Source organism: Fistularia commersonii, chromosome 25 (assembly GCF_037954325.1).
Source record: "Fistularia commersonii isolate RoL2024-O1a breed Wild chromosome 25, RoL_Fcom_v1.0, whole genome shotgun sequence".
Lineage (NCBI taxonomy): Eukaryota > Metazoa > Chordata > Actinopteri > Syngnathiformes > Fistulariidae > Fistularia > Fistularia commersonii.
This window is the reverse complement of record NC_141308.1, coordinates 5617586-5641428: the sequence shown is the minus strand read 5'-3', so window position 1 is coordinate 5641428 and position 23843 is coordinate 5617586. Positions and strand designations below refer to the sequence as shown.

Sequence of the window (23843 nt, the reverse complement as noted above, 5' to 3'; positions counted from 1 at the left end):
ATCCCTTCCAATTAAACAGATCTCTCTACTGCGGTATGTATCATCAGACATGGATTATCTTGCATGAGGATTCTTTCATAGGAAGATCCCAAAGTGCCTTTAAGTGTTACAGTTTCCTGTGATGAGAATAAATATGGATTTATGTCATTTCAAAAAATGGTTAAAAAGATCAGCTGCATTAAAACAGATACGCATCAAGTGGAGATGCCAAGCAGAGAAACTAAAACCAATAATGAAAAAAGATTAAAGGTTTCTTTGGACAGGGACCTTAATTTTAAGTTCAACCCTTTGAAAGGTTATTATTTTTAAAGGGTGATTCCCTCCATCCATGCAATATCTGCTCACATACAAACTGTCATGCAACTTTTTATGCAAATTTGTTTTTAATTCAATTAAAAACTAGGTATTACGATACTAGTAATAGAGAAAAGTAGGCTTTTTGTGATCCTCTTTTTAGGTCAATCTATTTGAATTTCAATTTCATTTATTAAATTAAATAACTGATCCGTTAATGTCTTTTTGAACAACAGTGTTTACTGTGGAGAAGAAAACATTTAAGAATCAGAAACTTCCTAAGGTTTTTCTAAGATGCATTTGCATATTCATATAATATCCAAGTTGTGTATGAAGTCAGTCATTTACTTGGGTACCATAAAAATCTGCTTAGGAATGTTACAGCTGATTCTTAACTGTTCCCTCTAACAATGCCTGTTTTCAGTTGTACTAAAAGGAATGAAAAAACTTAATAATCATCAAGTGTCAATTTATTTTCATATTCTAAAATGCAAAGGACATAACAGGATTTGAGAATAAATCCAAAGTTGAGTGCACAAAAATGTTTCACTGCAAGCATGTATGTACAAGAATGAAATCAACAAACCTTTATAGAATCCAACAAGTACTGCATCAGTATTTAGAGTCAACATTTTCTTTAACCGAACAATGTAGACTAGACAAGAATACTTTGTACTGATATTTTTCTTGAACGGAACACAATAATCTGTTTAAATTCAAGTGAACTTTATTTGCTGGTGTAAAAGCCCACTGTTAGTGCATTATTCTTCACTGTTTGCACATTTGTTTTTCAACACCAGGAAGATTTAATTCCCGTAATCCTTTGCGTAGCCTCATAAACGGGCCTATTAAAATGATGTTGCACGAAACAAATCAATGTCCTCAAATCCTTACCAATTTACCCAAACGTGCTACTAATGAGTACATTGGCCACAGATTACAATTTGATTGTACCATTAAGATGAGTGAATCATCTGTATTATTAGGATTGATAGTAAACTATTTTGTTGCTTGTTAGTATTAACATGTGTTTGTAGTTGCTTGTAGTATTAACATTTGCCACAAGTGTCCTTTTTTCAGACTGATAACCTATTAGGACATTTTTGTTTAATGAGTTATCAAGGGACCCAAATATAAAGTGGCAGTCATTTACTAATTCAATAAGTTCAAACTAAGGGCCTGGTGATATTGACATATCCTCATAAAGATCATCAGTAATTGTCTTTTTACAGTATATTTTTACTCTTTCTATGTCACTTGTAGAAAGACAGTTGCAATCAGAACTTTTCCTGGAAATGTTCTCACTCTGGGCACATAAATATTTAAAATTTCTGAGAAAGATAACAAAACAATTGCATAATGGTCCGACCAGTTAACACAGCAGGGTAAGTGCACAATGCAGCCAAAACTTAGTAATAAAATGAGTGATGATTAATATTTATACACTTTGATCATCACTATTTGTGTAACTCACCCAGCCCAGTTTCAGCTGAACTCTGTGACTCCTTTTCCCTCCCAGTGTCAGTCCATGAAACAACACTGTATTTTGCTGGAATTATGCCTCTACTGAATACAAGATACAATGGAATCTGAAAGCTATAATTCAGTTCAACACTATGCGTGCTATCGAAGAGAAGCCAAAAACACTTTACTATCTGTTAAATCGAAATCAAACATGAAATTGACCATTTCTCAGAACACAGATGAGTTTAAATACATGAGTTACACAATTGTTTTTTTTTTTTTGTTTTTGTTTTGTTTTTCAAACCTCCAGTAGGGAATAACGAAAGTGCTCTGGTCAAACCTGTAAAAAAATAATTTATACACACCCCTGTCATCTGACTCAGGGGTTTATCACAAAACTGTTGACAACTGTTTTGTTTATGGATGGTCCTCTTCCCAGTCACTCTGGTGCTCCATGCCTTCTCTGCCATTCAGATGCATTAGTTGTCATTTGTTAAAGGGGAGGCAGGCTGGTAGTATGACAGTGGAGCAAGCCGGGCCTGCTAAGGGCTCAGCCACCTCTCCTTCCAACTCTGTCCATGTTGCTTTCTCAGGGCTATAGCAGATAGTAGAGGACTTGTAGGCCCCCTGAGGGAAAAAAAGAAACAGAATCACCTCAATTTTTTCAAGTGTTGTAAGATTTTCAAGTTATACTACAATACAGTAATTACAGTAATGTATTTTAATGAATGAAAAAATATTGACATATATTTCTTTTTAAACTATTTGCTGAAGTACGGGAAATATGTACTATATAGTACGGTATGTGATGTGCTAAAGTATACCATGCTCCAGCTGTAGCCCCCGACAAGGAAGATGCTGTCATCTAAAACAGCACAACCAGGACCGCTACGACCCTCCAGGATAGGCGTCTGCAGGATGTTCCATTGGTCAGCTTTCGGGTCGTAGCATTCCACCAACATCACGTCTAAATGAGAGAAACCTGTGAGAAAGGAGGTGATTTAGTTCTTCTTTATCCCCTTTCCGCTACTCCCTTCAGGGGTTGCCACGGAGAATCCTCTGCCTCCATCTAACCCTATCTTCTGCATCTTGTTTTCTCGCACCAACTAGCTTTATGTCCTCTTTAACTCTATCCATAAATCTCCTCTTTGCTCTTTCTCTAAGACCTCCTGCTTCCAACCTCAGCATCCTCCTACCAATATATTCACTGTCTCTCCTACGTATATTGCCAGACCAACTCAGTCTGAAATCTGACTTTATCCCCAAAACATCTATAGTGAAGTCCCTCAGAGGGATTCATTCTTGATCCTATCCATCCTGATAAAGGAAGTGAATTTTTTAACATGTCACACTTAATAGGATGACACTGAAAAATCTTAAATATGTACACATTGTGACGTTCTAAGGTAAAACACAGGATGTAAACCTTATCTCAGGGATAAGTGGTATATAAGTCAAAATGATATTCAGAACTATTCATTATGTTTAATCAGGAAACATCTAATCTTTTGAAACTTTGAGAATCATGATATCTAAATATGTATATATGTATGTACTGTATCTATATGCCCCATTTGAAGTCAAAAGTAACATCCATCCATCTTCTGCTGCTGCTTATCCTGCATTCAGGGTTGCAGCGGATGCTGGAACCTGTCCCAGTGTCATCGGGCTGCTCGCCAGACAATCGCAGGGCCACATATAAAGTCAGACAACCACTTCACTCATTCGTTTGGGGCAATTTTTTTTCCCAAATAACCTGCTGCATGGTTTTGGACTGTGTGCGAGGAAACGTAAGAAACCCCCACAGACAAAGGCAGAACGTTAAAACTCCACACAATATTGGTAGAATCGAACCAGGGTCCTTCGTGCTGTGAGGCCGAAGCGCCAACCGCTGGGCCACTGTGTTGCGCAAAAGTAAATATAATATCATCTGCTATTTGGTGCAATAACTGACTCAGAGACCAACAGCTGAGTGATAGAAAGAGAGCAAAAATTCAATCCAGCAAGAGGGTGAAAAAAGAATGAAAATGGCTCCTTTCCTTAAAATTTATGAAAATGTGAACTCTTCCTTTTGCTATTAAATAATTAATGCATTAATTCATTCATTATCTATACAATTTATCCAGTAATCACAGGGGGGCTGTCATTGCTAATATTGGAGTAAAATGCCAAAGGAAATCATGTCTTAATATACAGAACAAATTTTCGCCTGTCTCTAAAAATGAAACAAAATTATGTGACAAATATTGGACACAAATTTGTCTCAAAGTCAAAGTTCAAAGTCAGTTTCATTGTCAATTTCTCGGCATTTACTTGACATACAGAGGAATATATTTCTCAAATTCCCACGGAGTCCTGAAATTAACAATGTAATAATAATAATCAAGTGCAACTTAGCAAGGAAGGGCACTGTTACACAGTAAACATTTAACAATAAAGTATGAAGTATAAAGTGCACACAGATACAGTCTCTTGCATAATTTGAAGATTCTGATCCCACAATCCTTTCTTTGTGCTCCTGAGATACATTTAAGACAGCTTAACTGATCTGTTCTTTCAAATGTATAATGTGTCATTAAATATGAAGATACATTTGTTTGTTTGTTTGTTTTTTTGTTGATAATTTATGATTATTATTGTTGAAAGCTCTTCTTCACAGATAACTCAAGTTTCTTTCAATCTAGCTAGAAATTTAAACATATCCACAGGGAGAGACAGTCACAAAGGTTTAGACTGCCCACACAACGTGTATAATTTGCGCGACACGAATGCTCAGTTACCCTTGCCTCTCTTGCCAAGATTAAAATGTTATAGAAAGCTGCAGTTTGGTGTTTTTCCTTTTTTTAAAATGGATACAGGCTTTTCAAAATTCACACTCAAAGGCTTAAATACAGATATGCTTGTCAAATACAAAGGCATGACACAAATCTGCAGTTCAGTTTTTTTTTTCATATTGTAGTGTGAAAAGGATGGAAGACGATAGGGAACAAAGTGTAATAAAGGTCATGGTCATACTCTGATAATAGCAGGCTCTCTTTCATACAGTTTTGAAAAGTACAAATCTAGACATGTTTTCCATCCCATTCTTGAAACACCTGAGTACTTACCCTTCAGATGGTTTCCCCCAATAGCGTATAGGCGGTCATTCATCCCAGCCAGTGTATGAATGGCACGCTTTGTGTTCATATCCTGTTTCCTAGCCCACACATCCATTATAGGGTCATAACAGTAGAGCCATGACACATATTCTCCATTGTGCACACCTCCTGCAACAGGTAAACACAGCACTATTCCTTACTGTCACTTTATCAAAAATAAGCAAAATCCCTCGGTTGAAACTTGGTAGAAAGCAATTCATTAATAGTGCTTATAGGCGATATCATCAGAGAAATAAATACACTTAATATTTATAAAGGCTTGAGCGATAAGGATAAGCAAACATTTTTTATACAAAAAAAGATGTATGATTGTAGTGCATCATTACTCATTATTTTTACAATTTGGTAATTGGTAAATTTTATTGGTTATTATCATTTAATTTGATAATTTAATTTAATTTTAATATCTTTGTAAAATGCTCATAGTTTTGATGGAATTGTTTGACTTCAAGGTGAAAAACTGTCACCGTGAGGAGTTTTTCAATGATCTAAAATGTCAAAAAAATAATCATAACCTCAAAATCAATTAATTAATTCAGTCATTATCTATACTGCTTATCCTGCAATCAGGGTCATGGTGGGGCTCAAGCCTAAGCTGTCATTGGGCAAGAGGCAGGGTTCACCCTGGAGCGGTCACCACTCAACCACTGGGCCACATGCAGTATAGAGACATGCAACCATCCACTCACTCATTCATTCACATGTGGAAGAACACTGGACAAGCTGGAGACACCCAATGCATATATGTAGAGAACAAGCACATTCAACACACAAAGGCCCCATGTCCAAATCAAAGCTGGGACTCTCTTGCTCAGTGAAACACCCTGCCACCCTGTAACCTCAAGAAATTATCAAGAAATGTCCTTAAAATCCCTGTAAATGCACAGATAATTGCTTGAAACTCAACAATTTATTAAATTGGAAAATCTGGAGAGGTCTAACCAAAACATATACATCTATGCATATACATATATGTACATATATATGCATATACATATATGTATATACCCTTATATATATGTGTGCGTGTGTGTGTATATATATGTGTATATATATATATGTGTGTGTGTGTGTGTGTGTGTGTGTATATGTGTGTGTGTGTATATATGTACTGCTATTTCAAAAGTATTTTTAATACTTCAATATTCATATTAAAGTATTAAAAAGTATTAAGGGTCTTTAAAGCAACAGCTGCCTTGCAAGGCTTGTTAGTCACTCTGCAATTATCCTTCTAATGGGATCAGCAAATGTTTTGTGAGGCAAGAATTTAGAAATCTAAAATCATTGCAAGGCAGGAATTTGAAGAGGGCAGTCACTTTTGTCACTTCAGGCAAAGAGTCATGCAGAACCATTTTCTACTGGTTCTAATTGTGTGATAGAAGAGACAAATCAGTGTGCGTCACGAAAATGCAAACAAACCTTGGGAATGTTATATAATGTGCAAAATCTGACTTGAAGATACATCATATAAGATTCTTGAGGTCACTGTCCCAGAAGAACTGAGAAATTCCAAACATGGCTCATTGTGTGCAAGGATGACATTTTTAGCCTACAGAGCTTTCTTGTGTTTAGTTTCCAACAGGCTTCAACAATAACAGGCAAAACTACATAATCTGACAGATTCTGTGAGATGAGTCACATTTTAATGCTCAATATTGCATCTTTTCTTCACTGAAAAACTATCTGGTCTTTAACAAAAGACTGTTGAGAGTTTAAAAATCTGCAACGTCCATCATTTAGAGCAAAAGAACACAAAAATATATCATTTGTAAAGTTGTATACTTTATGATGGTAGTTTGATGCATTCAAACTTTTGAGAATAAGATGTCATATATTGTGTGGTTTCATGACCACCTATTCAGTGAGAGAGCATATTGATCTTTTTCAGCACAGCAGTGAAAGTACCAACTTTTTAAAATTGCTATGTTACCTCTGTAATGAAAGAAATAGGATAATTACAGGGAAAAATAATAATATTCTATCGTAATTTTTTTTTCCCAACCTGATATGTAGATCTTTCCATTATGCACCGCTCCTGCATGGGCAGCAAGAGGCTGCGGCAGAGATGAAACGTAGTTCCATTCATTCGTCTCCAGGTTGTAGGATTCCACACTGGAGAGGTAGCCTGTCTCATTCCTACCACCAATCACATACAGATGCTTATCCAAGCGGCAGGCGAAGAAGCTGGCTCTCCTGAGGAGGAGGTGTCACCCAGACAACATCATTAAAACAGCAATGATAAGGTTGAGTGAAGGTTCACACTGGCTTATTCAGGAACAACAATAAACAACAATAAATAAATATCTACCTAACTATCTATCTATCTAATTCCTATTTTCTTGTTTTCTGTGTCTGACCAAACAGAGTTGTCAAATTTGATTGCATTACTGGGATACAATTGAATGGCACAGCCAAAGCAATAAATCCATTCCATTCTTCCACTCCTGAAGTTGATAACGTTTAGTTTAGTATCTAATTCCGACAGGCTCCTTTGTTTAGTTGAACTTTAATGAGTTGGACTGGGAGTAAGTCCTAATAATTGCAAAAGCATAATTAATATAACTGTTAAACAAATTCAAGAAAAACACCAGTTTCTAAACAAGCTGACAACGACAACAGAAAAAACTTCAGTGAGTCTCTAAAAATGAACTGCATGGAGTGCATACCAAAATACCAAAGATTAAACACAGAAATATGTTTGAAATGAGCCAAGTACATATGTGTTTGAATAAGAAGAAGCCTCACCTCTCCTGCATAGGTGGCAGCTGTATCCAGCTGTTGAATCTTGGGTCATAGCGACTGACAAAATTAGTACTGTGCTTTCCTGTGGAATAAAATGAATTGGTTGAAAAGGCAGTTTAAAATATATATTAGATTTATTCATATATTGTGCAATATAATTATGATAACTGGTAGCACTTAGAATTGGCCATCCAATAAGTGTTATATTCAAAAGAGCAATGGGATTTTTTTTTATTGAGAAATGATTGCTTCTTTCCACTAAAAGTATTGACAAGAAATCTTGTCTGCTCAACTATACAAAATCAGATTATTTGATTGTCCGCAGTTTTTGTTTCTTACTTCAATTATTGCCCTCATTTCACAAAAACAACACTTAATTTTACACCTCGAACATTTAAGCGTTAATAATGGTTGTGTTTCTATGACAGTAATTGTCAAGTGAGATTGGAGTGTTTTTTTTTCTTGTACGCTGAGAGAGCTTGATTGTTTCAGATGAATGAGTTGGTCCTTCATGATGTCGGTAAGGATGCCCTATTGGTCAAGTAAAAATTAAGATGTGAAATTGCAAGTGGCTCGTGTTGCTACTTTACCGTTGGGGTTCCACTGGTCCTCTCCGCCCAACAGCAGCAAAAAGTTTTCTACCTCCACTACGCAATGATGCGCACTGTTGTAAGGCATTACTGGGTGGGAAACAAAAAAAAACAAAACATTGGCATTAATCATCATAACATGAGTAATATTAAGGTCAGGGGTTGTGTAACCTGAGACCTAACCCAAGTGCTAAAAAAAAAAACTAATGAACCAAACAAATAACTTGTGATTTAGATTAAATGATGCCCCACATCCCAACAGTTGGCTATACACAGTTTACAAAGCAAAAATAGCAACTGAGCTTACAGTCAACTGTAAATGAAGAACGCCATATTTTGCATCTCTGTGCAAGCTGATTGGGTGCAGCTGGTCGTCACAGACTGTTCAACTACATCAAGTGTTATATTTCAAATGTACGATCATTTAAATACTCACTGAGATTTTTGAATCATGAGTCACTGTGCATTTAATTCATTTTCTGTTGAAATCCCCTTTGATTCATATTCCTCATATTTGTTGTGACAAACGTGTAAAGAAACAACGGTTTGAGGAGTTTTTTTTTTAAAATCCCAAACAATATTATCAGTAAACTCACTGAAAATACTGTAAGGGCTACGCTATATCTTTTTTTTTTCAGGAAAAAAAAAAAAAGGCATTTCGAAATACCGACATTTACTATCACTTCTTTGCGAAATGGGAACATGACCAAGATTTCTTTTACTGCTGAAATTTAACAGGAATGCTCTCTGTGAGCTATCTCAACATGCTAAAGCAGCTACGAGCTCACAAGAGGGAGATGACCCCTTTTGGGTTTTTTTTTCCCTAGCTTATGCTTTCCTGCACCCCTCCTGTCCTCCATCTTCTTTTGAGGAAGTGACCCCATTGAGATGTAGAGAAATGGTCTTAGGTGACAGTCATAATGAACATGATCATGTTCACTCAATAAATCTCGGGCCCAGCGCTTTTTGAGCACAAATCAGTGAAATGTTAAAGCCCACCTGTCTGTCTCCATCAGTCATTTCCACTGTCACCTCCCCACTGCCTGATGGATCACAGTTGCTGCAAAATTAGACAGCCTTGAATCTCATTTCTTTCCGATTGGCCTCTCCCTGCAATCTCACTCTGGCTGGCTGACATGTTCTGCTCTCGTATGGGAGGGAAATCTCAGATAGGAACTAATACTACATACACTAAACACAGCTTTATCTTGAACAAGGGGATTAGGTTGCTTGCCTCCAGTGCACCTCAAAGACAAGTGCCATACGACTGCCAAATTCCCTTACATGCTATTTACATTATCATTCATTCAGCAGTATATAGGACATGGATGGGTGACTTTTTATTTGATTTCTAGCGGCTTGTACCTGCACTAAAAATCATCTTGTATCCATATGAAAAGATTATTGCTTCACCGCGTGTCAGGTGCTACACTACGGAAAGTACTTTTGGGGTGTCCTCTACAGGTGCCTTGGATGCAGGTGAGCAGAGAGGTAAGTGGCGGCTTGGACAGGTAACACGAGGCCATAATAACACCTATGATAATCGTCTAGTACGACAAAAATTAAAGTGAAAATACATTATCTATTATCACATCTTGGCTGCACAATTGATTTGATTTGGTATGACTGTCTTGGGAATATACGAGAAATGAATCTACCTGATTGTCCCTTGTCTAAATTCTCCAGTGGTGAATGGCCATAGGGGGGCAGAATGGGCACATCCTCAATGAGATGGACGCCCATCACTCCTGTCTACAGTGAGCTCTAGGGCTCACTAGAGGGAGTCAGAAACCTCTGCATAAAGGCGCAGGCACATGTCGGTTGAATGACTCCACAGCTAATGCACCACTGCTGCTCGAGCTCTGGCGTGCCTTTAACACCATTACAATTGCATCCCACTGAGCCGAGTTCCTTTTGCTGTGTCGACGAGGTCCGTCCTCAAGTGTAGGATTGTAATCTCAGGTTGGTTTAAAGAGCAGGAAGGAATAGTGCAGCCCTGAGCTTTTGCCCGCCTTTGTCTCGTGTTTGTCCACACTTCTTGGGGTACGCTAGATGGCAAACGTTACACAGGAATCTGTCTGGCACAACAAGGGGGGATCAGATTCGTCCCAAATTATGTTGATGAATGTCTTAATCAAATGCTGTCCCTCTCAGGTTTCGCCTCATTGAAAAGTTATGATTGAATGTTAATAATCTTCTATTTCACATCCATTGTGTGGAAGCTACATCAGATGGTCACTGATGTGTTAAGGGGATGATTTTGCAGTTTTGTCCTTCCACTTGGCCACGGACCATTTAAGTGTTAACTTTTTAGTTTTGAATGATGGAAATCCCTATTGACCTTTTGCTTGTTGCAGTTTATACCCATGAGTGTAAGTTTAATGAGAAAATGACAATACAAACACCACCAAGCTTCAGGCTGTTGTGTAAGCACGCCCTCCTTTAGTTGAATACACCCTGATAAATTTGGACAAACATGAGCTAAATGCCAGCCAACTGCAGAGAAATGCTGTGATTTGTGCAATGAAAGAAACAATGCCCAAACTGTCTGTGAATTTAAATGACAGCACCAGAGACATTAAAAACATGCGCCATAAATTGAGAATATGAACTGGGTGCTGCAGAGCAGACAGATCTATGGTTAGTGTGTGCGAAAAAAGAGACACTGCTAAAAAATGATTGACTATTGTAACAGACGAAAACTCGATATGTCCAGCCGTGATGATGCAAAGGGGAAATATGGTTTCACATTAGCTCTTGCTTGACCTTTGCAATATGGCAAAAAATATAGTGGTGTGCCTTAAAAGGTCAAGGAAGACAGTAAGGGGGAAAAAAGCATACGGAGATTAGTGACATCTAAATGTTTCCTTTACAAACACTTCCTTTTTTTTTCCCCCTGAGGACAAGTTCTTTTTTGCTCGAACCGATTTTGGAGCGATGGTAATTTTCCTGCACAAATGGATGAGTGTAATACATAATATATGGATGTAATACTATAGAATACATCTTTCCTTAATCGTTTTTATGGACCTTTCATACATATGATACTTGGGGAATTAATATAAATTAGGTTTTTAATATTTATTTTAATATCTGAACTGCAATGTGCAACTGATTTAATCTCATTGATATTTGTTTTACTCTGTATATATGTAATATTTTATATGGGGCGATAGCGTGTTTCGAGTGATACACTCACTCTTTTTGTTGACTAAGTGATTAAACATGATACATTTTAGGGGTACCCAATAAAGACGTCATTCATTATTGTTCAATCTCTGCTATACTAGATCATTACATTTAGGTAAGCCTCATCATGCATCTCACAAGCATATTTCAGCAAAAACAAGGGAAACCGGGCATGAAACTCCACAGTGCTGTGAAGTCACGCTCTGATTAAAAACTTATATTAAAAGTAATAGTGATACATTATTACCTGAAGGATTTAGGAAACTCCTTCCCTCATTTTCTGTGGAAATTAACCCATGTTAAACTCATCCATAGGAACAACTATTCCTCATCATAAAAGCCACTAATACAGGGCACTTCAGGTATGGGGAGAAAAAAAAATTATTTGGTACTCACTTGTGAGAATCTTCCATGTCTTTTTCTGATCATCATAGTACTGGACAAGATTGCTGGGGAGGCGATCGGGTCCAGGAGGCAAACCACCAACCAGTAACAGCATTTTCTTATTAGAACGGATTCTATAATGTCAAAAGTGTTTGTGAAAGTGAATAAAACATGCAACGAATAGCTAATAATCCCATTAAGCCATCAAAAGACCAAAGTGAGCAATAGGAACATATGTGTTTCTTAAAGTTCTTAAGTATAATTTTCATGCTGAAAAGCAAAAAGAATCGTTTCTGCTCTCTGATGTTATCTTACATGGCGAATTCAGTGTACGAAAAAGTGAATGTATTGAATGCATGATTAATTCCATAAATGCTCCTGCATGAGAACACGAGACAACTAATCAGACCATTTGTGGGTGACCTTTTTCATTGCAATTCATAGAATTAAAAAAATCTCAACAGGAAACCTCTCCTTTTTAACGAGTTATCGGATGGTTATCGTGATCTACAGATATTTTTTAATTAGCTGTGACATGAGGGTGGTCCTGCGGGGTGCCATGCTGGAAGCTGAAAGTTCAATTGAGTGCGTAAACCTGCCCATACAATGTCTCCATCTCTGCAGTGATTCATGTAATATCTCTAAGCCAATGGACACATTGTCTTCTGTCTCACCGTGATATATGACCTTAAAGCTGCACACTTACTGTACATTAATGACCACTATATGGCTCTTAATGGATCTCTGCAAAAATCTACCAATTAATCTCAATATGCAGCAAAAGGCCTTTCTATTCAAACACATTCACCTTATTTTCTATTTCTTATTGTACTTTTTTATGCTTGGGTAAATCTCCGGCGTCTCGGTACACTCTCTCCTACTGGCCCACTTGGAAGTGTTTGGGGGTTATTCATATGCAAATGAGCCCCTGGACATAGATAATGGTGATTAATTGAGAGGAGAGAAACAGTGGCATGTGAAACTAATTATGAGGATTCCTGATTCCTTGCTCATTTAGGTCCATATGTGGAAATAGATATGTTACTGGGTTATGGTGGAAATAGACACATGTAAAATGATTCCCTAATAAGATTCTTTGTGTAAAATTGGGCTTGAGAAGACTGAACTTTCTCTTATGCCACAGCTTAACTTTTCCCCTGGCTGCTGTCGTTCTGAAATTGCATCACTACTCCAAACATTTTCACCCTTGACTTTTAAACGGCAGGTCACTTTCACGTCCAAAGTCTGAGAAAAACACAATCAGCTGACTTACTGACAACATTTCCCATTTCTCCTGTGGTTCCAATCAGGACTAACGTGAAATAGACCAATGATTAGTCTCTTACCTGTATAAGGGAAAATTGTGCATTCTCAAATTTATATGGCAGAAACTAATTCAGGCCAGCTAAATTCCCTCTGAACACATTAACAGAGGTTTTATTTACTGTAACGCCGTTAAAATCGATATCTTTGTGCGTCAGCTGTTATATCGGAGCATTACGAATGATTAGGTTTATATGTCGCATCGAAAAAAAATCTACAGCCTTTGCTTAGTTTGCTGCATCTTGTCTACACTGATTACGGAGCCGTTTCACACGTGTCTCAGGAATAACAAGATGTGCGTTCATCGGTAAAACATAAGGTAGGCTGGCAGTTATGAATAAATTGCAGCTCGAGTAGCTCGAAGCCCCATAAACTGAAACCCCTCCGCCCCAAGGAAAACACAGCTCCAAACCTCACGCCTCTTACCAGCTACCTTTCTTATTGAAACTGCACAAGCGGCGCGACCAATACGAGGGCGAGCGGGCTAAACTTGAATACGCAATTTGCTGGAATTATTTCATCACTTTCGAACAATCCGCATGTCTCGGGTCTCCGTTCATGTGCTCTCTACTCTGTTTGTTTGTGGCGGTCACTTTCTCACCTGCTGGCCACGGTCTGCCTACAGTGCTGCCTGAAAGGCATCAGGTGGTAGTTCATGGCATCCAGTAGCAATTTCTGGCACACCGGGTCACTCCTCATGAAGTCAACAGACTGCACCCTCTCCACGAGCTCGGGAGCAGGTATAAGAGCGAAGCGAAGCCTCTTCATCAGGTCCGGCGCATAGTGCATCCGAGTCTCCCGGTCATGCTCCAACCAGAGGACTGACATCTGGAAGAGAGCCAGCTCTGACTCCACAGGGGGAGGCAGAGCGTCCAGCATGGCACACATCTCCTCAAAGTTCAGTAGCAGCACGTCCTCCACGAGATACTTGTTGGCCAGCTTCTTGGTTTCATCCAGTCCGTGCAACGCGGCGATCTTGCAGATCTGCTTGTAGTTTTGCACGGAGATTTGGTCGTTGAGAAACTGCACGCTGAGCTTAGTGATCTGGGGGATGTTGAGAATCTTGCTGACTGAGAGCACCTCTTCCACTGTGTCTAGGGAGAGAGTCACATTGGCAGTGTACAGGTACTCCAGAACCAATCGTAGTCCAATAGAGGAGCAGCCCTGGAGGACCAGGTTATTAATGGGCCTGGCGCTGGGGGTTACGAGCTTGTCGTCGGGCGAGGATGAAGGGGTGCCACTGCTGCCTTGGTCTCCTTTGCTCCCCTCACTGTTGATCGCATTATGGGAGGAGAATAGAGATCGGAAGTACTGAGAGCAGGACGCCAGCACGGCTTTGTGACAGTGGAACTGCTGTCCTTGGGCGGTGAGAGTCACATCACAGAAAAGTTGTTTTCTCCACAAGAGGTTGAGCCCGTGTAGCAGTGTGTCACTGTGTGTTGGGTCAAAGGTGGATGTTCTATCCCCCGATCTGGACATGACTTCCTGACTGTGAACGCCACCTAGGCAACAGATAAACCACGGCAGCCATTTACCTCAGGTCATTTATTGGCACAACAAACGCGGGCTCGGACGCCTAGAGTCAAGTGAGTCAACTACTACGGTCGCAAACGATTTGAGGAGTAAGTTATTGAGCAGATCGCCCCGTCCGTCCGTCCATCCAGAGGGGAAAGCATCATCCGTACCATGGCAGTCCAATACGCTGGCAACTTCTGGTCGTAAGGCAACAACACACAAAAAAAAAAAAAAAAAGCCGACAAAAAAACGCCGTACACCACCCCCACCCCACTTCCCCTCCCACGGCGTGCCACTTCTTTTTTTTTTTTTTTTTTTTATTCTTTCCCAACTCACGGAGCAAGATGGTCTCAAATTTGCAGAGCGCCGTCAAAGCAAAAGCAAGGATACGGAGAAGATGCTGCAGCGTCCCCCGCGCTTCACCCCGCCACCCCCGCCCGGCTGAAGTTGTCGGATCGGGAAAGAGAGAACCGCCACGGTGGACGGATAACATGCAACATACAGCTGCCCCCTTCCCCTATATCGCCACACACACACACGCACACACGCACACACACACACACACACACACTACCACCCCCACGGCGAGGACATTAAACATCTCACAGATTCATCGGAGTCATACAAAAGCGATTAGTTTGTCTCCGCGGCGGTGCCGTCTCTTAGCCTACCTGTGCCGAGCGGACGTGAGTATGTTGCGAGAGAGAGAGAGAGAGAGAAAGAAAAAAAAAATACATGTATGTATTCGTGGAATTGCGGCTTTCGGTAAAGTTCAAATGTTACACGCATATCTGTAGCTTCGTCGTGCGGGTTGGTTTTCGCCACGCGTAAACGTGCGTAAACTTGGGGAGACAAGCGTCGCCCGATTCGCAAAAAGCGCCCGTCACAACTACACGACGGCGGCGGGTGAACTTACCTGACTTCAGCTCTTGTCAAAAAAAAAAGAAAGAAAGTAGGTAATCTCCAGGTTCCCAATAATCTCACTTGGATTCCCTTTGTTCTTCCTTTGAGAAATGCCCCCTTTCCCCGCAAACTCTACAGCCGGGGGTGCCTCAAAATAACCATCGATTCCAACTCCTAAAGTCACTATTTCACCTTGTTGTTGTTGTTATTTTTGATCGTTTGTTCCTCTGAATTAACAAGAAGTGTGCGTGTGTATATGTGTGTGTGTGAGAGAGAGGGGAGCTGTGCTTTCTGCAAGAGAAGAAGAAGAAGAAGAAGAAGAAGAAGAAATATACGTGTGACAAATTATGCTACCAAGAAACAACACATCATTATCCTTGGGCCTGGGGCTCAGTGAGTCGTAACGAGAGTAATAGGAAATCCACGGTTGGGGAGAGAAACGGTCGTGCATGGCCGGTGGAGAGAGACCATGCAGGGGTATGGATGCTGGAGAGACTCGCAAAATTATGGCTCAAGGCTATTGTAAAAACTGTCGAGCGTAAATGACTGCGATTTCAAACATCTATGGAAGAAAGAAAAGAGAAAAGGGGGGAGAAAAACCCGGTCTTTTCCTCGCTGTTATAGAGAGAACCGTCAAGTTTTAGTGCGCATTGCTAATTAGTCAATTTCTCTCTGCCTTCACAGCCCGACGACTTTGCTGCTGAGCTGAAACTGCTAATTTCTGGGACCAGCCTTTTTTTGGCTGTGAACTGAATGGATGAATGGCTTGTCTCGCACAAATGACAAAAAGCCCCTGCCTTAATCTCCATCGCCAAAATAACCCCTCATCTCATTCTGCTCCTGCTAGTTCTTCAAAAAAAAAAAAAAAAAAAAAAAAGAGAGAGAAGGTGCACTACACAAACTCCAAGTTGCTTTTTTTGTGTTATCCTTGCCATAAATACTACATGCAGCAAAGAACGTATTTTAATAACGCCGGATATGTTTCTTGTGTGTCTGGCGCAGGTGAGAAAAGCCGTCGGGCCCCCGCGGAAGGCACGGTGTACGCATAAAGTGATGGGAAGTTAAAAGAAACACCGAATACTGAAATCAAAACCGAACCCAAATGCTGTCCCCCAGCTGAGGATTCCTTAAACCCCAGGCTTAGCTGCAGGCCTTTCGAACACAAAGGGCCGAATCGCAGTCTTATGTCGGAGCCCATTTTCTGGCTTTCCCCCTGTGTGAATATTCAGACGCCAGGTTCCTGCAGACTGTCAGCTTTTTACAGTCTGATTGATAAATGACACTTTTAGAATGAGGCACCTTATTTCCTAGTGTGTCTTTCACCCCATGTATTACACCGGAGTGAAATGTTCCCAACAAAGATGTATCGGGGTGCTAGAACAACAGAAATAGCGTAATGTGTGAGAAAAAAGTTACATTGAAACCCTAAATAACCACCCGCTTATTTCAATTCATCCAAACCCCCCAGAATACAATAATATGCAATGAACTGGACAGATCCTGTCTTAGTATTCTGTCCTATAATATGTCATTTTTGTACCAGAGGAGTTGAGTTCGAATAGTAGGATGGCTTATGCTGATATTCAATAAGGATTGGTAGCAGTAAAACTTGGGATATAACCGGTCCTGTGCATAGGCTCGTGTCTTTTCAAGTGAGGATCTAAAAAAATGACAAATGAATGTGAAAAAAAAAAAAAAATCCCTTGTGTCAAATGTTAGACATGCATCATCCCATTAAGTAGAAAGAAAAGTTGGAAGCACCTTTGACAAATGGAAATCTGTACTATACAGGGAATTACAGAGCATGTAATCATTTAATTGTAGTGTGGTGTACATAGTGTAATTTTTACATGGTCATCCATCAATCCATCCATTATCTACCACTTTTCCTGCACTTAGGGTTGTAGGGATGCTGGAGCCCGTCCCGGCTGTCATTGGGCGAGAGGCGGGTTACACCCCGGATCGGTCGGCAGTAGATCGCGGGGCTTTTACATGGTCGTGTATCATGAAAAGGAATGTCAGTGTGCTCTATTTGACTAATGCGCTGTTACGCTGATGTTATTTTACATCGGAAATCTCAAGAAGGATAGGCATAGCCAACTCGCAATAACCAATGGACCCTATATGCATCGCCCTTTTATCATGTCTATATTGTCCATGTCAATATTGTGACCCGACGCGATGTTCTGTTGATTGTCCGTGATGTACACACCAATAAAAACAATAATTCAAGTTTTGAGATCGATTTCATGATAGAAGCCCTTTTGTTATCTTTGCCTGCAACAAAGTTAACCGAAAAACACAAAAGTACCTCAGAATAGTTTTATGATTTCGGAGGAAAAGATCAAACTTGCATTCAATTATTTAGACTGTTACTGCAGTTGCAATGATTTGAAAACTTGACGAGAATAATTCATTTTCAAAATGGCAGTGACACAACTCAGTACCCATATAGTGGCCAGACCTTTTGGATGGATTAAAAACTGAACTGTAATTTAATTTCCTCTGTCATAAGTACAGCTTGTGGCATATCACTTTGCTGACTTCAGCTGCAGTGAATAAAGTAGGCTTGAGGTGTAGATGTCTTACACTGACATTTAAAAGCAGAAAAACAAAGACATCTCATTATGAATCATCCAGCAACCCTGTATGGAAACAATCAGGTAACGCAATCCCAAATTATTGATTTACTCACATTTGACGCCTTCCAAAAAAAAAACATTTTTGTTGCAAATAAAAACAATTTCATACAAAATGGTTCGGAATGAATTGTAAAGAGAGAATGGCTGACAATTAGGCAATCAGTTCAATTAAGAGTAGGAAACTCGCACAGGGGATTCCCATGGGACCGGAAGTGACAGATACCTGACAAGTTATGAAATGACAGATCAGGATAACTAGGTTTGTTCATGTAGTATGAAATAGAGCAACACCGTGCAATAGTAGGCCACATGTATTTAGCATTCATAATAGACGGAAGCAGAACAATGTTTGATGTATGAGTATGAATATGCCAATCACACAGTCTCTGTGTACCTCGCTACTTGACAGATTCCTGACAGTTTATCATCTCCATCAAGGAGCGTTACAAATGAATATTAGTGTGTGAGACATACCTGATGTGGCTATTTACGATCGCCATTGTGTTGCCTCGAGGCTTGTATTAACAGAGCATCACAATCGCTCACTGTATTTCACTTCGGAGTCACATACTGTTATCTTTACTAGCGCTCAGTTAGCACTAAATTACCCAAGTCTCAAGCGAGCTATTCTAACACAATAAAATGACCATTTCCAACTCTTTCAGCTCTTTGTAGCAAGTCAGTCTCCTGAGGCCACTGGTCTTCAGATTGCAGGGCGTTTATGGTTGTAAGTTGTTGCAGTGTGCAGAAGGAGGGGGGGGTCATCAGATAAGAGAAGAATTTCTAGACTAATTAAACCCTTTGAGACAAAGAATCACACTACAGTGATTTACAACTCTCTGTACCAGTTAACCCGACTCATATTTATCTGTCATATTACACAGATACCATATCTACCTCTATGGATAGGAAGAGCTAACAGTTGTTTTATTCTCAACATAAATGAAACATGAAGGAGAAGCTGTTAGATTATAAAGTCAAAGGACAGTTCGGCGTACAGATTGCATTATCTTTGTTCTGAAAAAAAAAAAATCAAGTTTTGAAGTGTTCAAGTGCTAAAGAAATGTACACAATATTGCTCTCCACTTGCCATCTCCCAGATGCAGTTCAGTGGTATAATGAGCTCTTTATGAATCAGGTTGTGCACTCAGTTACCAAGCACCTTTATATTATAATCCATACATTAATGCAGTGGGTTTTTTTTACATGTAATAATATGAAAACAAAGGAGAAGGCAGCGTAAGTAACTGATTAAAGACTGAGCATTCAATCTAATCAGTGCACTGATACAAAACAAAAGGAGAAGCTCCAAAGTTGTGAATTGCAAAGTCTAGCAGGCATAATTCCATTTGCTGGTTGCTGCAGAGGGGTATGCTAAGATAGAAAGTATTATTTTCCTAAATGGAAGGTGTCAGATGGTCACGGAAATGTGATCGGCTGTTCAAGATCACTGCTTCCCATCTGCAATTTGTGACGTGTGAAAGATTCAGCCCAAATGTGCTCACCAAGCGTAAATCCTCAGCACTTTCTCTTATCGTGGAAAAGCAAGATAACCAGCTGTTTACAGATCAGAGAACATATCATATTAATATCATGGAGAGGGTGATATCATCTTGTTTGTAAAATATTTTGTTAACTAAGTGTGGTGTGGTATAGCAACCTATAAACTGAGAGTTGTAATTTATGTGCCAGGGAAATTGTTGTAGTTTTTAGGTTGTTTATTTTATTTGGACGTACACAGTATTATTTGGGAAATTCTCTTTTAACCAATAAAAACACACTTTTCCAGTGAATTCTCAATCATACCTGATATTAAACATCCTGACCGATAAATCCCGGCTAACCTCAGGAGCCATCCTTTTGAATCTCTGTCCATCTTGCTGTGTATTTTTCTGATTTTAGTATGGCTCGCAATGCTTTGTCTTGAATATGTGATTTGGAGAACATTTCATTTTGATACTTTTAATGTTATTCTTTTAAGAGTAGCCGCAGTTGTCGAAATATATTTTAGTGGGGTAAGAAGCTTTGGTTTAGGAGTACACACGTCAGAATCCTGGCAACAATTACCTAAATTGTCGGTGGCAACGATTTTACCAGGAGATTATCTGGTGATAGGAAGTGATCGGGACAAAGGAGTTTACTTGGGGGCACAGGGTACTCTGAGGGAGGGAAAATGTGAAAGGACCCGTCGCAGGGCAGCTTGGCTACCCACAGTTTTCTTTGTGGAAAACTATTCACACATGGGCACTTGATTTTGTGATTTTAAAGGTATTACTCACTGGTAATAATTTAGTAAATGCTTGTCAACTAAGATTGTAGTTAATTAAAGATAAAATCCCCGGTGTGTAATAAAATTGGCAACACTGTATTTGCATTTGGGGAGTATGAAAGGCCTGCTGTTTTAAACCCCTAGATCCTCACACATGGCGAAGCTGCCACAGACACGGCTCAGAGAGTCAGCCAGCAGCCGGGAGGTGAGCAGGAAGGAACAGGCGGTGTCCCCTCCAGAGTGAGCATAGGAGCACATGTGTGCACACGATTGTGTTTGTTTGTAAGTCTCAAATGACGGTGGGATAGTGTCGTGCAGTTCAGGTGTTAGGGGACAAGGAGGAGGACACCAAAGGTAGGGTGTCCGGACTGCTGGGACCAGGGCAGTAAAGGACACCCAGACTTTGCAGTGGCCACAGGGGGCCACTGTGCAGTGGAGAAGGTTTGGGGGCTGAAGGGAAAGGGGGCTGCTGTTACGCAGTCTCCCCAGCGTGATGCATCTACCTTCAGGGTGGCAGCAGGCGTGGAGTGGGGTGCGGTGGAGCGAGCACAGGCTCAGTGGCGCGGTCACCTAGGGACGCTGAAGCTGTTGTAGCAGGACTGATAGTTATTCCTTGGGAGAATTGCAAGATGAGCCCCATTGTATTAGCAACCCCCTTCTGCTAAAACCATATCAATGTTCTTAAGCCTTTGGAGAATTAAGTTTGGGTGCAAAATATCTAACAACTTCAGAAAACAGCAAAATTGCCATCCCTTTAAGCTCTATAAGAACTATCCACTTCTTGTAAACTTTATTGGAAAAAAATGCAATGTAAAATACAATAAACAGACGCTGTCTAATTTATTTGAAAACAGTATGTTCACTGTGAAACAAAATGACTGTTGTCAGAGTTAGACTTCAGTAAATTCCTTTGGCAATGGGAAGCCGGCAAATTATTCCATACTGATTTGAAATTCTCAGACATTAAGCTTTTAATTTCCAAAGCCATACTTTTGTGTTGCAACTGTTTGAGTCATATCTTTTAGAAATTCTCTGTGTCTAATATGGTCAGCACTCCCAATTATTCACTCCACTGACAAGTGAAACAAATGGGACCAACCAGTGCATTCTGTATTATCTACACCCCTTGGATTCCCCGACAATAATTAATACAATGGCAAGCTGCTGTTACCAGCCCTGACGACATGAGCTCAACAACATAAGCTCTCCCTTTCTAAGAGCTCTTGAGAGGAAATTACATTCAGCACGAAGGTCATATACATGGTGGCCTCTGACAGCGAGGTCATATCGTATCAGCGGGTGAGCCGGGATCAGATACAAGGTCCTAGGTTGAGTGACGTATGGAATATGTCAAGAAAGATATGAGTCTAGCCCTGTATGCGGCTCTTACAAACAGGTCCTCTTTTAAATATATCGAAGTTCATTAATATGTCACATAATTTCATGAAGCAATGGGGCTGACCACCTCGCTGGCGTGGTCACACACCATTATCTAGTGTTATTTCATTTCCCCATGTCACAGATAAACAACATCCTTGATATAGTTCACGAGTAGAGTACGATCTGGTACTTACAATTCTGTTATTTAAGGTTGCATTTATCAAATAGTGGGGAAGAAAAAGAATTACATAAAACCAATATGCCCGCTTAGGGAGTTGCTGTGTTATCATACTTCCTCTCTTATTTTAGCGAAGGAGGATATTAACAGGTTTTTTTAATTATACTGGAGCACATTCCCCCAACATCCATTAAAGGAATGCCATGCTAATTTTAAACCCTCTCAGCAGGGTTTGGTTTCAACAGAAGAAAAGTGGATGAGTTTCTCTTTAACAGCTGTAATTTGTGTTTTCCAATCACCACGCTGATTTCTGCTCATTATACTCCGGTTTCACACCGGTAAGTGAGCAAAGTTTGGATTGATTGACTCTAATTAACTAAAAAATGTTCCAAGCCATGGATTTATTATCATGCTAGCTAGCCACAAATGTCAGAGACTTTCACAAATTATTATCCTGTTAAGATAAATATCTTTGAAATCAAACGAGTGTGAAAACACAAGGAACACATATTGTTATTCTGATGATTTTGTTTGGCATGTTTTCTGTGAAGTTACACTTTAGAGACTCACCTGAGTAAACATGCAGTATCGGTGTATTCATGAGCTGCACCGTATGTCTGACAGATATTCTGTCGGCTACTTAAACTTTAAGGAAAACAAACCCCGATACCCCTTTTCTTCTGAATAAACACAGTATATACTATTCAATTTGTTTCTAATACATTTCTTAATTAAACTGAACCATTTTCCGAGCAATAAATATATCAATACGTATCATATGAGCCCAGGTACATTTGCCTTATTCACTCAGGGGACCCTTTCCCCTCTTGTGTGCTTCAGAACTTGGCTGCTTGTCCCTCATTGATATTTTAGACACAGTGGCACCTCAACTCACATTCTTTCCTTGACTTCATCAGCACCGTGGCTGACTCTCCACTTGGTCATGAACAGAGGCAGGATGGTTCGAGAGGACACCTCCATTTTCCAATTTTAAAAAAGATTTCAAAGAGTATTTCCATTAGCTCCAGAACACAGAATGTCGCTACGATTCACTTGGCTTCACTTCAATGACCAAAAGTGATCACTGAAGGGAATCCGTGTGAAACAGACCCTTCGTCTACATAGTGACGCTAGGCTGAAACTGAAAATCAGGCAGCCCGTAAATCAGATTTTCTGAAGATCACTCTTACAAAGTGTGTCTTTTTACGCAACACTCCAAAATAATATTTGAAACAAGCTTTAACATATTACATGTGATAAATATTCCAGTGTCACATAGAGACAACATCAAATATGGAAGAGAATACATCCAAGTTCCACTCTTGGTTCAGACTGGCAGCATTTAAGCTTGTGCACTTTGCAGTAAGCCTGCAGATTAATGTGATGACACCTAGTTGTGGTTCACTTTCATTTATTTATGGGATTGATTAGAGCAAAGACTGAAGATATTTATGTTGGGAAGGCACATTTGAGATATTGCCATATGGTCAGTTACAAAATATAAAGATTGAACATTTTTCTCTCCTAGGTGCTTTTATAAATGCAACGGCCTTGTGGTTATATGAGCGGTCTGACGTGATGTGTGATGAAGTTTGTTAATGTCTCCGCTTAGAATTTTGCATAAATCATGTACCGTACGTGTAAGTGTACAGAATTGAATCTTATGGAAATTGTGACGATTTTGGGGACACTACACTAATTTCTCAACGTGTTGTATTCTTTATCACAATATTTGTAATTGACAAGTGAACAATGAGGCTGAATGAGACGAGGTGCCTTGCTTAAGACAGTAGTCTGGACTGTCAAGGCTTC

At 39.7% G+C, this 23843-nt stretch overlaps 1 protein-coding gene across 2 annotated transcripts; it reads right to left on the bottom strand.

Annotated features, from left to right (window-relative positions):
• Window positions 1–747: 747 nt before the first annotated feature.
• Window positions 748–15819, bottom strand: klhl14 (kelch-like family member 14). 2 transcript variants are annotated; one of them, XM_086172012.1, is made up of 9 exons: window positions 15576–15819; window positions 13746–14646; window positions 11834–11955; window positions 8249–8338; window positions 7662–7740; window positions 6919–7109; window positions 4866–5024; window positions 2583–2740; window positions 748–2385 (listed from the first exon to the last, which is right to left on the bottom strand). In XM_086172012.1, the coding sequence occupies exons 2-9, from the start codon at window positions 14621–14623 to the stop codon at window positions 2245–2247; spliced, it is 1818 nt and encodes a 605-aa protein (XP_086028138.1). In that variant the 5' UTR covers window positions 14624–14646; window positions 15576–15819; the 3' UTR covers window positions 748–2244. The 2 variants fall into 2 exon arrangements, with proteins under 2 accessions (XP_086028138.1, XP_086028139.1); XM_086172013.1 differs by lacking the exon at window positions 15576–15819 and having other exon boundaries at window positions 2583–2725; window positions 13746–14927.
• Window positions 15820–23843: the final 8024 nt, after the last annotated feature.

Bases quoted from the DNA above. Each gene is read 5' to 3' on its own strand.
- klhl14 (XM_086172012.1), bottom strand. From the start codon at position 14,623: ATGTCCAGATCGGGGGATAGAACATCCACCTTTGACCCAACACACAGT. The intron at 8,339-11,833 runs GTGAGTACCAAA...TTTCCCACCCAG, and splicing joins GACATGGAAGATTCTCACAA to TAATGCCTTACAACAGTGCG. The intron at 2,741-4,865 runs GTAAGTACTCAG...CCTTTCTCACAG, and splicing joins TGGGGGAAACCATCTGAAGG to GTTTCTCTCATTTAGACGTG.